Source organism: Mustelus asterias, unplaced genomic scaffold, assembly GCF_964213995.1.
Source record: "Mustelus asterias unplaced genomic scaffold, sMusAst1.hap1.1 HAP1_SCAFFOLD_97, whole genome shotgun sequence".
NCBI classification, from domain to species: domain Eukaryota; kingdom Metazoa; phylum Chordata; class Chondrichthyes; order Carcharhiniformes; family Triakidae; genus Mustelus; species Mustelus asterias.
In genome coordinates, this window is record NW_027590145.1 from 1115080 (window position 1) to 1130566 (window position 15487).

The 15487-nt window shown below is 51.2% G+C and overlaps 1 protein-coding gene across 1 annotated transcript; it reads left to right on the forward strand.

Annotated features, from left to right (window-relative positions):
• The first annotated feature begins 1145 nt into the window (after positions 1–1145).
• LOC144484276 (avidin-like) lies at positions 1146–10226 on the forward strand. Its single transcript, XM_078202804.1, has 4 exons — positions 1146–1242; positions 4372–4567; positions 7114–7228; positions 10014–10226. Exons 1-4 carry the CDS (start codon positions 1180–1182, stop codon positions 10138–10140), a joined length of 501 nt encoding a protein of 166 aa, XP_078058930.1. The 5' UTR covers positions 1146–1179; the 3' UTR covers positions 10141–10226.
• The last annotated feature ends 5261 nt before the right edge of the window (positions 10227–15487 follow it).

The following is a 15487-nucleotide window of genomic DNA, read 5'->3' on the forward strand; positions in this document are numbered from 1 at the left end:
ATCTTGTACACCTCTATTAGATCTCCCCTCATTCTCCGTCTTTCCAGGGAGAACAACCCCAGTTTACCCAATCTCTCCTCATAGCTAAGACCCTCCATACCAGGCAACATCCTGGTAAACCTTCTCTGCACTCTCTCTAATGCCTCCACGTCCTTCTGGTAGTGCGGCGACCAGAACTGGACGCAGTATTCCAAATGTGGCCTAACCAGCGTTCTATACAGCTGCATCATCAGACTCCAGCTTTTATACTCTATACCCCGTCCTATAAAGGCAAGCATACCATATGCCTTCTTCACCACCTTCTCCACCTGTGTTGCCACCTTCAAGGATTTGTGGACTTGCACACCTCGGTCCTTCTGTGTTTCGATACTCCTGATGACTCTGCCATTTATTGTATAACTCCTCCCTACATTATTTCTTCCAAAATGCATCACTTCGCATTTATCCGGATTAAACTCCATCTGCCACCTCTCCGCCCAATTTTCCAGCCTATCTATATCCTGCTGTATTGCCCGACAATGCTCCTCGCTATCCGCAAGTCCAGCCATCTTCGTGTCATCCGCAAACTTGCTGATTACACCAGTTACAACTTCTTCCAAATCATTTATATATATCACAAATAGCAGAGGTCCCAGTACAGAGCCCTGCGGAACACCACTGGTCACGGACCTCCAGCCGGAAAAAGACCCTTCGACCGCTACCCTCTGTCTCCTATGGCCAAGCCAGTTCTCCACCCATCTAGCCACTTCTCCCCCACCCCGTCCCCGCTCCGAGAATCCGATGGCCGGAATTCTCCCGATTCCTGGCCGCCTGTTTCCCACTGGCGGAAGGTGGCGTGGTGTTTGCCAGTGGTGGGATTCTGCCGCTGTCAATGAGAGTTCCCATTGATATCACCCCATTCCAGTGAGAGACCCGTGGACTGGGGTGCGCCGCCGTTAAGAGTGGAGAATCCCACTGGTGCGAACGGCCGTTGAATTGTGTCCAACATGTCCCAACAGTTGGCCGTTATTGCTGCGGTTTGCTGATTACTCAGTCCTTACTTGTGGTTCACCCTTCCTTTCTCAACGGCTCTCTTACTCAACTGTTGCATAACTGTAAGCCAGCCCACCAAAGGGAAGGAGCTTCTTAAACCGACCTCCATCAACGCTCCGGGAGCAGACCAACCGAGAGGACAGCATCATGTGGCTCCGGTTCTTGCAACTGGCTGTTGCACTATCATTGTGCTTAACGAATACAGCACAGGTATGTCCACTTGTCTTGGAGAACGAGTATCTGTAGGGAAAGGGAGAAGGTCGGGTGTGGGCAGTTAGCAGCTTAGAATTAGTCTCTGGGTTAGACAGAGAGGGGAAATCAGCCAGGGCTCCTGCCACTGATCTCTGTCCAGTGACCCCAGGGTTAGAGAGAGAGAGGGGAACTCGGCCAGGGTTCCTGCTACTGATCTCTGTCCAGTGACCCCAGGGTTAGAGAGAGAGAGGGGAACTCAGCCAGGGTTCCTGCTACTGATCTCTGTCCAGTGACCCCAGGGTCAGAGAGAGAGAGGGAAAATCAGCCAGGATTCCTGCTTCTGATCTCTGTCCAGTGACCCCAGGGTCAGAGAGAGAGAGGGAAAATCAGCCAGGGTTCCTGATCACTGTCCAGTGACCCCAGGGTTAGAGAGGGAGAGGGGAAATCAGCCAGGGTTCCTGCTCCTGATCACTGTCCAGAGACCCCAGGGTTAGAGAGAGAGAGGGGAAATCAGCCAGGGTTCCTGCTCCTGATCACTGTCCAGTGACCCCAGGGTTAGAGAGAGAGAGGGGAAATCAGCCAGGGTTCCTGATCACTGTCCAGTGACCCCAGGGTTAGAGAGGGAGAGGGGAAATCAGCCAGGGTTCCTGCTCCTGATCACTGTCCAGAGACCCCAGGGTTAGAGAGAGAGAGGGGAAGTCAGCCAGGGTTCCTGATCACTGTCCAGTGACCCCAGGGTTAGAGAGAGAGAGGGGAAGTCAGCCAGGGTTCCTGCTCCTGATCACTGTCCAGTGACCCCAGGGTTAGAGAGGGAGAGGGGAAATCAGCCAGGGTTCCTGATCTCTGTCCAGTGACCCCAGGGTTAGAGAGAGAGGGGAAATCAGCCAGGGTTCCTGCCCCTGATCTCTGTCCAGTGACCCCAGGGTTAGAGAGGGAGAGGGGAAATCAGCCAGGGTTCCTGATCACTGTCCAGTGACCCCAGGGTTAGAGAGAGAGGGGGGAAATCAGCCAGGGTTCCTGTTCCTGATCACTGTCCAGTGACCCCAGGGTTAGAGAGGGAGAAGCGAAATCAGCCAGGGTTCCTGCCCCTGATCTCTGTCCAGTGACCCCAGGGTTAGAGAGAGAGAGGGGAAATCAGCCAGGGTTCCTGATCACTGTCCAGTGACCCCAGGGTTAGAGAGAGAGGGGAAATCAGCCAGGGTTCCTGATCACTGTCCAGTGACCCCAGGGTTAGAGAGGGAGAGGGGAAATCAGCCAGGGTTCCTGATCACTGTCCAGTGACCCCAGGGTTAGAGAGGGAGAGGGGAAATCAGCCAGGGTTCCTGCCCCTGATCTCTGTCCAGTGATCCCAGGGTTAGAGAGAGAGAGGGGAAATCAGCCAGGGTTCCTGCTCCTGATCACTGTCCAGTGACCCCAAGGTTAGAGAGAGAGGGGAAATCAGCCAGGGTTCCTGCTCCTGATCACTGTCCAGTGACCCCAAGGTTAGAGAGAGAGGGGAAATCAGCCAGGGATCCTGCTCCTGATCACTGTCCAACGCTTGGAGAGAGGGGGTTTGGTCTGATGAATCAAACTGTGTTCTTGCTGATTAAGTGTTAGACAAACGGACTGAAGACTGACTGAGAACAGGAGACCCCCAAATGGGGTGAGTCTATGATGGGCACAAGAATGTCGCACTCCCTTTGGGGTCAGCCTGGTGTGTGGGTGAGGGAAAGGGTGTGGGGGGGAAGAGGTTACAGAGGGCAGTACTCCGCAACAAAGAGCTTAAATTTCAGGCATGGTAACCCCTCCCCCCCCCCACACCCCCTCCCACCCCCCCCTCTCCCCCCCCCCCCCCCCCGCCCCCCCCAGTCCCCCGTCCCCCGTCCCCGTCCCCGTCCCCGTCCCCTCGCCGGGGGAGGGGAGGGGTTAGAGAAAGGAGAAAATTCTCCCCGAGACACATTCCGTTACACCGAACACTCTGATTCAAGGTTCACTAACCGGGGTGATGTGCTGGGGGACAAAGTATCGGGGGGATGGGGGAGGGGGGGAAACATCACGCTGTTTCATAGCATCATAGAATCCCTACTGTGCAAAAGGAGGCCACTCGGCCCATCGAGTCTGCACTGACAACAATCCCACCCAGGCCCTATCCCTGTAACCACACATCTTTACCCCGCGAATCCCCTGACACTAGGGCCAATTTAGCATGGCCAATCCACCTAACCTGTACATCTTTGGACACTAAGGGACAATTTAGCATGGCCAATCCACCTAACCTGTACATCTTTGGACACTAAGGGGCAATTTAGCATGGCCAATCCACCTAACCTGTACATCTTTGGACACTAAGGGGCAATTTAGCATGGCCAATCCACCTAACCTGCACATCTTTGGACACTAAGGAGCAATTTAGCATGGCCAATCCACCCTAACCGGCACATCTTGGAACACTAAGGGGCAATTTAGCATGGCCAATCCACCTAACCTGCACATCTTTGGGAACTAAGGGACAATTTAGCACGGCCAATCCACCTAACCTACACATCTTTGGACACTAAGGGGCAATTTAACATGGCCAATCCACCTGACCTACACATCTTTGGACACTAAGGGACAATTTAGCATGGCCAATCCAGCTAACCCGCACATCTTTAGACACTAAGGGGCAATTTAGCATGGCCAATCCACCTAACCTAGACATCTTTGGACACTAAGGGGCAATTTAGCATGGCCAATCCAGCTAACCCGCACATCTTTAGACACTAAAGGGCAATTTAGCATGGCCAATCCACCTGACCTACACATCTTTGGACACTAAGGGACAATTTAGCATAGCCAATCCACCTAACCTACACATCTTTGGACACTAAGGGACAATTTAGCATAGCCAATCCACCTAACCTACACATCTTTGGACTGTGGGAGGAAACCGGGAGTGGGGTGATGAGATATTTGTGCGACCTTGCCGTGCGCAATATGGCTGCTTCGTTCCTCATTTATTGAGCTGTGGGGCAAGTACACGCTGGGTCGATGGTTACGTTTGGAGGTGGGGGGGGGGGGGGGGAGGGAGGGGCTACCTGTGGTCAAGGAAGGGGCTTTGGAAGGCCCAAACATTTCCTTCACCTGCGCAGAGGTCACCGATGTTTAACAATGCAGTCTTCCTGTCAGGCGATGTCGCTGAGCGGCTGTTGGGATAATGATCTTGGATCGAACATGACGATGATCGTGAGCGACTCGGGGGTTATCAGTGGTGCCTATTGGTCGAAGGTGTCAAGCACCGGACAGATGGCGAAGGGAGTCATGATTGGATATCAGCAGGATCTCAAGCGGCCAACCTTCGGATTTGTGGTCAAATGGAAGATTGGTAATCCAAAATATCGATTCAGTTGAATGATGCTCTGAGCCTTGTTCCTGTCTGTCGATGTTCCAAACTCTCCTCAGCCGACTCCCCTTCTGCCTTTCACTCTCTGCAAGGAATTGAAAGTTGCCAAATGCGGGCATAGAGATTCACCCCATCACCGAATCCTTCGATTCCTCTCCCCCTCGTCTGATTCTCCCCCGCCCCACCCCGCTCCACTCCCCCACCGTTTAATTGTGTATTCACCTCAGCCACACGGGGACACATTCTCCCCCACTCCCCCGTGGAAGCGAGTCCCACATTCTCCCCCACTCCCCCGTGGGAGCGAGTCCCACATTCTCCCCCACTCCCCCGTGGGAGCGAGTCTCACATTCTCCCCCACTCCCCCGTGGGAGCGAGTCCCACATTCTCCCCCACTCCCCCGTGGGAGTGAGTCCCACATTCTCCCCCACTCCCCCGTGGGAGTGAGTCCCACATTCTCCCCCACTCCCCGCGGGAGTGAGTCCCACATTCTCCCCCACTCCCCCGTGGGAGCGATTCCCACATTCTCCCCCACTCCCCCGTGGGAGCGAGTCCCACATTCTCCCCCACTCCCCCGTGGGAGCGATTCCCACATTCTCCCCCACTCCCCCGTGGGAGCGAGTCCCACATTCTCCCCCACTCCCCCCGTGGGAGCGAGTCCCACATTCTTCCCCCACTCCCCCGTGGGAGTGAGTCCCACATTCTCCCCCACTCCCCCCGTGGGAGCGAGTCTCACATTCTCCCCCGTGGGAGCGAGTCCCACATTCTCCCCCACTCCCCCTGTTGGAGTGAGTCCCACATTCTCCCCCACTCCCCCGTGGGAGTGAGACCCACATTCTCCCCCACTCCCCCACGGGAGCGAGTCCCACATTCTCCCCCACTCCCTGTGGGAGCGAGTTTCACATTCTCCCCCACTCCCCCGTGGGAGCGAGTCCCACATTCTCCCCCACTCCCCCCGTGGGAGCGAGTCCCACATTCTCCCCCACTCCCCCGTGGGAGCGAGTCCCACATTCTCCCCCACTCCCCAGTGGGAGCGAGTCCCACATTCTCCCCCTCTCCCTCCGTGGGAGCGAGTCCCGCATTCTCCCCACTCCCCATGCCAGCATAATTAAGGACCCCACGCATTCTCTCTTCCGCCTTCTTCCGTCGGGGAAAAGATACACGGTGGCACAATGGTTAGCACTGCTGCCTCACAGCGCCAGGGTTCAATTCCCGGCTTGGGTCGCTGTCTGTGCGGAGTCTGCATGTTCTCCCCGTGTCTGCGTGGGTTTCCTCCGGTTTCCTCCCACAGTCCGAAAGACGTGCTGGTTAGGGTGCATTGGCCGTGCTAAATTCTCCCTCAGTGTTACCCGAACAGGCGCCGGTCAGTGGCGACTAGGGGATTTTCACAGTAACTTCATTGCAGTGTTAATGTAAGACTACTTGTGACACTAATAAATAAACATTAAAAGAATGAGGTCACGTACCAACTGACTAACTGCTTTTAGAACTAAGGTGAGGAGACATTTCTTCACCCAGAGGGTGGTGTATCTTTTAATTTAACTTATTATTGTCACATGTATTAGTATACTGTCAAAAGTATTGTTTATTGCGCATTATACAGACAAAGCATACCGTTCATAGAGAAGGAAAGGAGAGGGTGCAGAATGTAGTGTTACAGTCATAGCTAGGGTGTAGAGAAAGATCAACTTAATGCGAGGTAGGTCCATTCAAAAGTCTGACAGCAGCAGGGAAGAAGCTGTTCCTGAGTCGATTGGTACGTGACCTCAGACTTGGGTATCTTTTTCCCGACGGAAGAAGCTGGAAGAGAGAATGTCCGGGGTGCGTGGGGGTCCTTGATTATGCCGGCTGCTTTTCCCCGAGGCAGCGGGAAGTGTAGACAGAGTCAATGGATGGGAGGCTGGTTTGCGTGATGGGACTGGGCTGCATTCACAACCCCTTGGTAGTTCCTTGCGGTCTTGGGCAGAGCAGGAGCCCCATACCAAGCTGTGATACATCCGGAAAGGATGCTTTCTATGGTGCATCTGTAATAGAATTTGTGGAATTTACCACGACAGAAAATAGTTGAAGCCAAAACGCTGTGTGATTTCAAGAAGGAATTAGATGCACTTCTTGTGGCTAAAGGGATTTGGGGGGGGCGGGGGGATCAGCATATTTGACACTCTCTTCCACCTTCTTCCCTGGGGGAAAAAGATACAAAAGTCTGGGGTCACGTACCGACCGACTCAAGAACAGCTTCTTCCCTGCTGCTGTCAGACTTTTGAATGGACCTACCTCGCATTAAGTTGATCTTTCTCTACACCCTAGCTGTGACTGTAACACTACATTCTGCACCCTCTCCTTTCCTTCTCCCTTGTGTACTCTATGAACGGTATGCTTTGTCTGTATAGCGCGCAAGAAATAATACTTTTCACTGTATCCCAATACATGTAACAATAATAAATCAAATCAAATCAGTGTTCCTTTTAACCTGTGCAAGTCCACACACTCTCCTACCGTCAGCTCTGCTTCCTAATATCCTTCCTCCGCAGATAGCATCACGGTTTGGACGGGGCAGTACGAGAAGATAGCAGCTAAAGAGCATTTGAAGACTGTGTGGCTACTCCGGCAAAACGTGAATGCAAGTGACAACTGGAAAGCTACCAGGTAACGGATGCGCGGTTTGTGTGTCGATAACGTTGTTATGCAGCTTTAAGAACCTCCCAAGCATTGCAGATTACTGAGGCAAACCGAGGATAGGTTGAGGGAGCTCGGCCTTTTCTCCTCGGAGAGACGAAGGATGAGGGGGTGACCTGATAGAGGTGTATAAGTTGTTGAGAGGTATAGATCGGGTGGACAGTCGGAGGCTTTTTCCCAGGGCTGAAATGGTTGCCACAAGAGGACACAGGTTTAAGGTGCTGGGGAGTAGGTACAGAGGAGATGTCAGGGGTAAGTTTTTCACTCAGAGGGTGGTGGGTGCGTGGAATGGGCTGCCAGCAACGGTGGTGGAGGCGGATTCGATAGGGTCTTTTAAGAGACTTCTGGATGAGTACATGGAACTTAGTAAGATAGAGGGTTATAGGTAAGCCTAGTAATCGCTAAGGTAGGGACATGTTCGGCACAACTTTGTGGGCTGAAGGGCCTGTATTGTGCTGTAGTTTTTCTATGTTTCTAAACAAGGACAGTATTTCAATTATTTCTTTATTCAATACTTCTGATACCAACTCAAACATAAACAGTTGCAGCTCAATAACTCTTTACTGAACTTTAACTGTAACTAAACATCAACTGTAGCGAAACATCAACTTTAACTATTGAACTGAAAATAGATACTATCAAGTTTCAGAAAACCTTGGCCAAGAAATATCCTCAATGTAGAATCTATCTTCTCCTTCTCTGAAGCATCCTTCAGGGTACACTTCTTCTTCTTGCGATGGTTGGTCTCTTTGAGTTATCGCTGCCTCCTGACTCCTCCCAAAGCCTCTCCACCATCTACAAGGCACAAGTCAGGAGTGTGATGGAATGCTCCCCACTTGCCTGGATGGGTGCAGCTCCAACAACACTTAAGAAGCTCGATACCATCCAGGACAAAGCAGCCCCGCTTGATCGATACGCTAACCACAAACATTCACTCCCTCCACCACCGATGCACAGTGGCAGCAGTGTGTACCATCTACAAGATGCACTGCAGCAACTCGCCAAGGCTCCTTCAACAGCACCTTCCAAACCCACCACCTCTACCACCTAGAAGGACATGGGCAGCAGGTACAGAGAGGGAGCTTTACTCTGTATCTAACCCTGTGCTGTACCTGTCCTGGGAGTGTTTGATGGGGGGACAGTGTAGAGGGAGCTTTACTCTGTATCTAACCCTGTGCTGTACCTGTCCTGGGAGTGTTTGATGGGGACAGTGTAGAGGGAGCTTTACTCTGTATCTAACCCCGTGCTGTACCTGTCCTGAGAGTGTTTGATGGGGGACAGTGTAGAGGGAGCTTTACTCTGTACCTAACCCCGTGCTGTACCTGTCCTGGGAGTGTTTGATGGGGGACAGTGTAGAGGGAGCTTTACTCTGTATCTAACCCCGCGCTGTACCTGTCCTGGGAGTGTTTGATGGGGGGGACAGTGTAGAGGGAGCTTTACTCTGTATCTAACCCCGTGCTGTACCTGTCCTGGGAGTGTTTGATGGGGGGGACAGTGTAGAGGGAACTTTACTCTGTATCTAACCCCTTGCTGTACCTGTCCTGGGAGTGTTCGATGAGGACAGTGTAGAGGGAGCTTTACTCTGTATCTAACCCCGTGCTGTACCTGCCTGGGAGTGTTTGATGGGGGACAGTGTAGAGGGAGCTTTACTGTGTATCTAACCCCGAGCTGTGCCTGTCCTGGGAGTGTTTGATGGGGGACAGTGTAGAGGGAGCTTTACTCTGTATCTAACCCCGTGCTGTACCTGCCTGGGAGTGTTTGATGGGGGACAGTGTAGAGGGAGCTTTACTCTGTATCTAACCCCGTGCTGTACCTGCCTGGGAGTGTTTGATGGGGGACAGTGTAGAGGGAGCTTTACTCTGTATCTAACCCTGTGCTGTACCTGTCCTGGGAGTGTTTGATGGGGGACAGCGTAGAGGGAGCTTTACTCTGTATCTAACCCCGTGCTGTACCTGTCCTGGGAGTGTTTGATGGGGGGGACAGTGTAGAGGGAACTTTACTCTGTATCTAACCCCTTGCTGTACCTGTCCTGGGAGTGTTCGATGAGGACAGTGTAGAGGGAGCTTTACTCTGTATCTAACCCCGTGCTGTACCTGCCTGGGAGTGTTTGATGGGGGACAGTGTAGAGGGAGCTTTACTGTGTATCTAACCCCGAGCTGTGCCTGTCCTGGGAGTGTTTGATGGGGGACAGTGTAGAGGGAGCTTTACTCTGTATCTAACCCCGTGCTGTACCTGCCTGGGAGTGTTTGATGGGGGACAGTGTAGAGGGAGCTTTACTCTGTATCTAACCCCGTGCTGTACCTGCCTGGGAGTGTTTGATGGGGGACAGTGTAGAGGGAGCTTTACTCTGTATCTAACCCTGTGCTGTACCTGTCCTGGGAGTGTTTGATGGGGGACAGCGTAGAGGGAGCTTTACTCTGTATCTAACCCCGTGCTGTACCTGTCCTGGGAGTGTTTGATGGGGACAGTGTAGAGGGAGCTTTACTCTGTATCTAACCCCGTGCTGTACCTGTCCAGGGAGTGTTTGATGGGGGGACAGTGTAGAGGGAGCTTTACTCTGTATCTAACCCCGTGCTGTACCTGTCCTGGGAGTGTTTGATGGTGAATTATGATCTTGGGTTTAAGATGGCAATGTCTGAGTTGCATGATTCTAAAATATTGCTCAAATATTTAATTTTGGATCAGAAATGTGAACCATGTCTACCCATTTCTACTTTAACTGTGGTTTGCCTCTCTCTCTCTCTGTTTGAGACAGTATTGGGATGGACCTGTTCACTCGCCGCTATGCGGAGTGCGAACTCACTGACATCTGGTCAGAACCTGGAGACGTGGAATTGGAGGCTGGATCCACCACCGAGACCAGTGGGTCTGAACGCGACTGAACAGATCCAACGAGATTTCCAATCCTTTAATTTTCCTCAAATGTCTCGGAACCGTGGTTGCAATAAAGGGTTGAATGGTTCATCACAATTCCATGTCTGTCTCTGGGTCTTCTCTCTGTTCTAGAAGGTTAACATAGAAAGTAGGAGCAGAAGTAGGCCGTTCAGCCCTTCGAGTCTGCTCTGATCTGCTCTGGCAGCCACAATATTTATATAAGACCATAAGACCGAGGAGCAGAATTAGGCCACTCGGCCCATCGAGTCTGCTCCGCCATTCAATCATGGCTGATATTTTTCTCATCCCCATTCTCCTGCCTTTTCCCCATAACCCCTGATCCCCTCATTGATCAAGAACCTGTCTATCTCTGTCTTAAAGACACTCAATGAGCTGATTTAATCACTAGAAGTTGCTGACACGCAGATCGCACCACTTCACACTCCCTTTAACAGATTATAGGAAGAGGTATTCTTCTTTGAGTGGTTAGGTCTTAGTTCTCGGAGGGGGGGATCCTCCTCTGCTTCATAACAGGAGACACAGGAATACTCCAGGCCTCCACCCCCCCACCCGCACCCCCCCCCCTCGCCCCCCCCCCACTCCAGCCCCCTCCCCCAGCGCGCCCCCCCAGAATTACATTTCCCACTTGCCTCCCAGCGTCCTGTAAGTTTGGATAAGATCAATAAGATGTGGCTGGGTCTAGTTCAGTTTCTGGTCATAGAAACTAGAAGCAGGAGGAGGCCATTCAGCCCTTCCAGCCTGTTCCGCCATTCATTTTGATCATGGCTGATCATCGAATTCAATATCCTGATTCCCCCCTTCCCCCCCCCATATCCCTCGATCCCTTTAGCCCCAAGAGCGATATCTAATTCCTTCCTGAAATCACCCAACGTTTTGGCCTCAACTACTTTCTGTGGGAGTGAATTCCACCGCTCTCTGGGTGAAGAAATTTCTCCTCACCTCAGTCCTAAAAGGTTTACCCCCTTCTCCTCAAACTATCACCCCCTAGTTCTGGACTCCCCCCACCATCGGGAACATTCTTTCTGACTCTACCCTGTCTAACCCTGTTAGAATTTTATAAGTTTCTATGAGATCCCCTCTCCTGCCCTGAACTCCAGTGAATATAATCCTCACCGACTTAGTCTCTCCTCATATAACAGACCTGCCATCCCAGGAATCAGCCTGGTAAACCTTCGCTGCGCTCCCTCTATAGCAAGGACATCCTTCCTTATTCACATGTGGGATATATCGGTGACCATAAGGGATACACAGGTTACTTACTGGACTGCAAAGAGATGGAGACAATGGAGGACAAAAGGGACTTGAGCAAGTAGACAGCTGATTTGAGTATAGGGATAGGGATGTTTTGCTGCAATTGCGGATTCGCCATGCTAAACTGACCCTTCGCGTCAGGGAGATTAGCAGATGAGCTTAGAGACCACCTAACCTGCACATCTTTGGACACTAAGGGGCAATTTAGCATGGCCAATTCCACCTAACCTGCACATCTTTGGACACTAAGGGGCAATTTAGCATAGCCAATCCACCTAACCTGCACATCTTTGGACACCAAGGGCAATTTAGCATGGCCAATCCACCTAACCTGCACATCTTTGGACATCAAGGGGCAATTTAGCATGGCCAATCCACCTAACCTGCACATCTTCGGACACTAAGGGGCAATTTAGCATAGCCAATCCACCTAACCTGCACATCTTTGGACATTAAGGGGCAATTTAGCATGGCCAATCTGCCTAACCTGCACCTCTTTGGACACTAAGGGCAATTTAGCATAGCCAATCCACCTAACTGACACATCTTCGGACACTAAGGGGCAATTTAGCATAGCCAATCCACCTAACCTGCACATCTTTGGACACTAAGGGGCAATTTAGCATGGCCAATCTGCCTAACCTGCACATCTTTGGACACTAAGGGGCAATTTAGCATGGCCAATCTGCCTAACCTGCACCTCTTTGGACACTAAGGGCAATTTAGCATAGCCAATCCACCTAACTGACACATCTTTGGACACTAAGGGGCAATTTAGCACGGCCAATCCATCTAACCTGCACATCTTTGGACACTAAGACGCAATTTCGCACGGCCAGTCCACCTAACCCGCACATCTTTGGACACTAAGGGGCAATTTAGCATGGCCAATCCATCTAACCTACACATCTTTGGACACTAAGGGGCAATTTAATATGGCCAATCCACCTAACCGACACATCTTTGGACACTAAGGGGCAATTTTGCATGGCCAATCCACCTAAACTGCACATCTTTGGAGTGTGGGAGGAAACCGGAGCACCTGTTGGAAATCCACGCAGACACGGGGGGAGAATGTGCAGACTCCGCACAGACAGTGACCCAAGCCGGGAATCGAACCCGGGCTCCTGGCGCTGTGAGACAGCGGTGCTAACCACTGTGCCACCCAACGGTGGAGCGTTTGTAATTGGTGTAAGCAGAAGAGGAATGCAGGTGTCTCAGGCAGTGTTGCGGGGTTGGAGGAGATTGCAGAGATCGGAAAGGGTGTGGGAGGACACAAAGGGATTTGATAACTCGGGTTAGAATCTTTAAAACGGGGATGTTTCTTGACTAGAAAGCGAGCGATAGGGGATTGGGACAAAGTTCCAAAGATCAGCAGTTCGGGGCCAGTAGCCTTGTCTTGGCCACATTTGGAATGAGCCGTTATGGGCACCACACCTTGTCAGCAAAATATTGACATTGGAGGGAGTGCCGATTTACCAGAGTGACTACGAGGAGAGATTACACCAACTAAGGGCATACGCTGCGGACATTTGATTTGATTTATTATTGTCCTATGTATTGGGATACAGTGAAAAGTATTGTTTCTTGCGCGCTATTCAGACAAAGCATACCGTTCATAGAGAAGGAAGCGAGAGAGTGCAGAATGTAGTGCGGCACGGTGGCACAGTGGGTTAGCACTGCTGCCTCACAGCGCCAGGGACCCGGGTTCGATTCCCGGCTTGGGTCACTGTCTGTGTGGATATTGCACATTCTCCCCGTGTCTGCGTGGGTTTCCTCCGGGTGCTCCGGTTTCCTCCCACATTCTGAAAGACGTGCTGGTTAGGGTGCATTGACCTGAACAGATGCCGGAGTGTGGTGACTGGGGGAATTTCGCAGTGACTTAATTGCAGTGTTAATGTAAGCCTTACTTGTGACTAATAATAAATAATAAAAATTATTTTAGTGTTACAGTCATAGCTAGGGTGTGGAGAAAGATCAGTTCAATACATTTAATTAAATTTATTATTGTCACGTGTATTAACATACAGTGAAAAGTATTGTTTCTTGCGCGCTATACAGACAAAGCATACCGTTCATAGAGAAGGAAAGGAGAGAGTGCAGAATGTAGTGTTACAGTCATAGCTCAGGTGTAGAGAAAGATCAGCTTAATGCAAGGTAGGTCCATTCAAAAGTCTGACGGCAGCAGGGAAGAAGCTGTTCCTGAGTCGGTCGGTGCGTGATCTCAGACTTTTGTATCTTTTTCCCAATGGAAGAAGGTGGAAGAGAGAATGTCCGGGGTGCGTGGGGGTCCTTGATTATGCCGGCTGCTTTTCCCGAGGCAGCGGGAAGTGTAGACAGAGTCAATGGATGGGAGGCTGGGTTTGCTTGATTGATTGGGCTACATCCACGACCCTTTTGTAGTTCCTTGCGGTCTTGGGCAGAGCAGGAGCCCCATACCAAGCTGTGATACATCCGGAAAGAATGCTTTCTGTGGTGCATCTGGAAAAGTTGGTGAGAGTCGTAGCGGACATGCCAAATTTCCTTAGTCTTCTGAGAAAGTAGAGGCATTGGTGGGGCTTTCTTAACTATAGTGTCGGCATGGGGGGGACCAGGACAGGTTGTTCGTGATCTGGCCACCTAGGGACCTGAAGCTCTCTATGGAAAAGTCCACAGCACCCTGAAAACGCCCACGCTTTGATTTGATTTATTATTGTCACATGTCCTGGGGTACAGTGAAAAGTATTGTTTCTTGCGCGCTAGGCTGTAAATCCAGAAACTCAGCTAATGTTCTGGGGATCCGGGTTCGAATCCCGCCACGGCAGATGGTGGAATTTGAATAATGCAAAAAAACACCTGGAATAAAGAATCTATGGGGTGGCACCGTAGCACAGCGGGTTAGCACTGCTGCCTCACAGTGCCAGGGACCCGGGTTCCATTCCCGGCTTGGGTCACTGTCTGTGCAGAGTCTGCATGTTCTCCCCGTGTCTGCGTGGGTTTCCTCTTGGTGCTCCGATTTAGAACATAGAACATAGAACAGTACAGCACAGAACAGGCCCTTCGGCCCACGATGTTGTGCCGAGCTTTATCTGAAACCAAGATCAAGCTATCCCACTTCCTATCATCCTGGTGTGCTCCATGTGCCTATCCAATAACCACTTAAATGTTCCTAAAGTGTCTGACTCCACTATCACTGCAGGCAGTCCATTCCACACCCCAACCACTCTCTGCGTAAAGAACCTACCTCTGATATCCGTCCTGTATCTCCCACCACGAACCCTATAGTTATGCCCCCTTGTAATAGCTCCATCCACCCGAGGAAATAGTCTTTGAACGTTCACTCTATCTATCCCCTTCATCATTTTATACACCTCTATTAAGTCTCCCCTCAGCCTCCTCCGCTCCAGAGAGAATAGCCCTAGCTCCCTCAACCTTTCCTCATATGACCTACCCTCCAAACCAGGCAGCATCCTGGTAAATCTCCTCTGCACTCCTTCCAGCGCTTCCACATCCTTCCTATAGTGAGGTGACCAGAACTGCACACAATATTCCAAATGTGGTCTCACCAAGGTCCTGTACAGTTGCAGCATAACCCCACGGCTCTTAAACTCCAACCCCCTGTTAATAAAAGCTAACACACTACAGGCCTTCTTCACAGCTCTATCCACTTGAGTGGCAACCTTTAGAGATCTGTGGATATGGACCCCAAGATCTCTCTGTTCCTCCACAGTCTTCAGAACCCTACCTTTGACCCTGTAATCCACATTTAAATTTGTCCTACCAAAATGAATCACCTCACATTTCTCAGGGTTAAACTCCATTTGCCATTTTTCAGCCCAGCTTTGCATCCTATCTATGTCTCTTTGCAGCCTACAACAGCCCTCCACCTCATTCACTACTCCACCAATCTTGGTGTCATCAGCAAATTTACTGATCCACCCTTCAGCCCCCTCCTCTAAGTCATTAATAAAAATCACAAAGAGCAGAGGACCAAGCACTGATCCCTGCGGCACACCGCTAGCAACCTGCCTCCAATCCGAAAATTTTCCATCGACCACCACCCTCTGTCTTCGGTCAGACAGCCAGTTGCCTATCCAATCGGCC

Coding starts and splice junctions, on each gene's coding strand:
- LOC144484276 (XM_078202804.1), top strand. CDS start 1,180: ATGTGGCTCCGGTTCTTGCAACTGGCTGTTGCACTATCATTGTGCTTA. Junction 1,243..4,371: donor GCTTAACGAATACAGCACAG/GTATGTCCACTT, acceptor TCTTCCTGTCAG/GCGATGTCGCTGAGCGGCTG. Junction 4,568..7,113: donor TGTGGTCAAATGGAAGATTG/GTAATCCAAAAT, acceptor CTTCCTCCGCAG/ATAGCATCACGGTTTGGACG.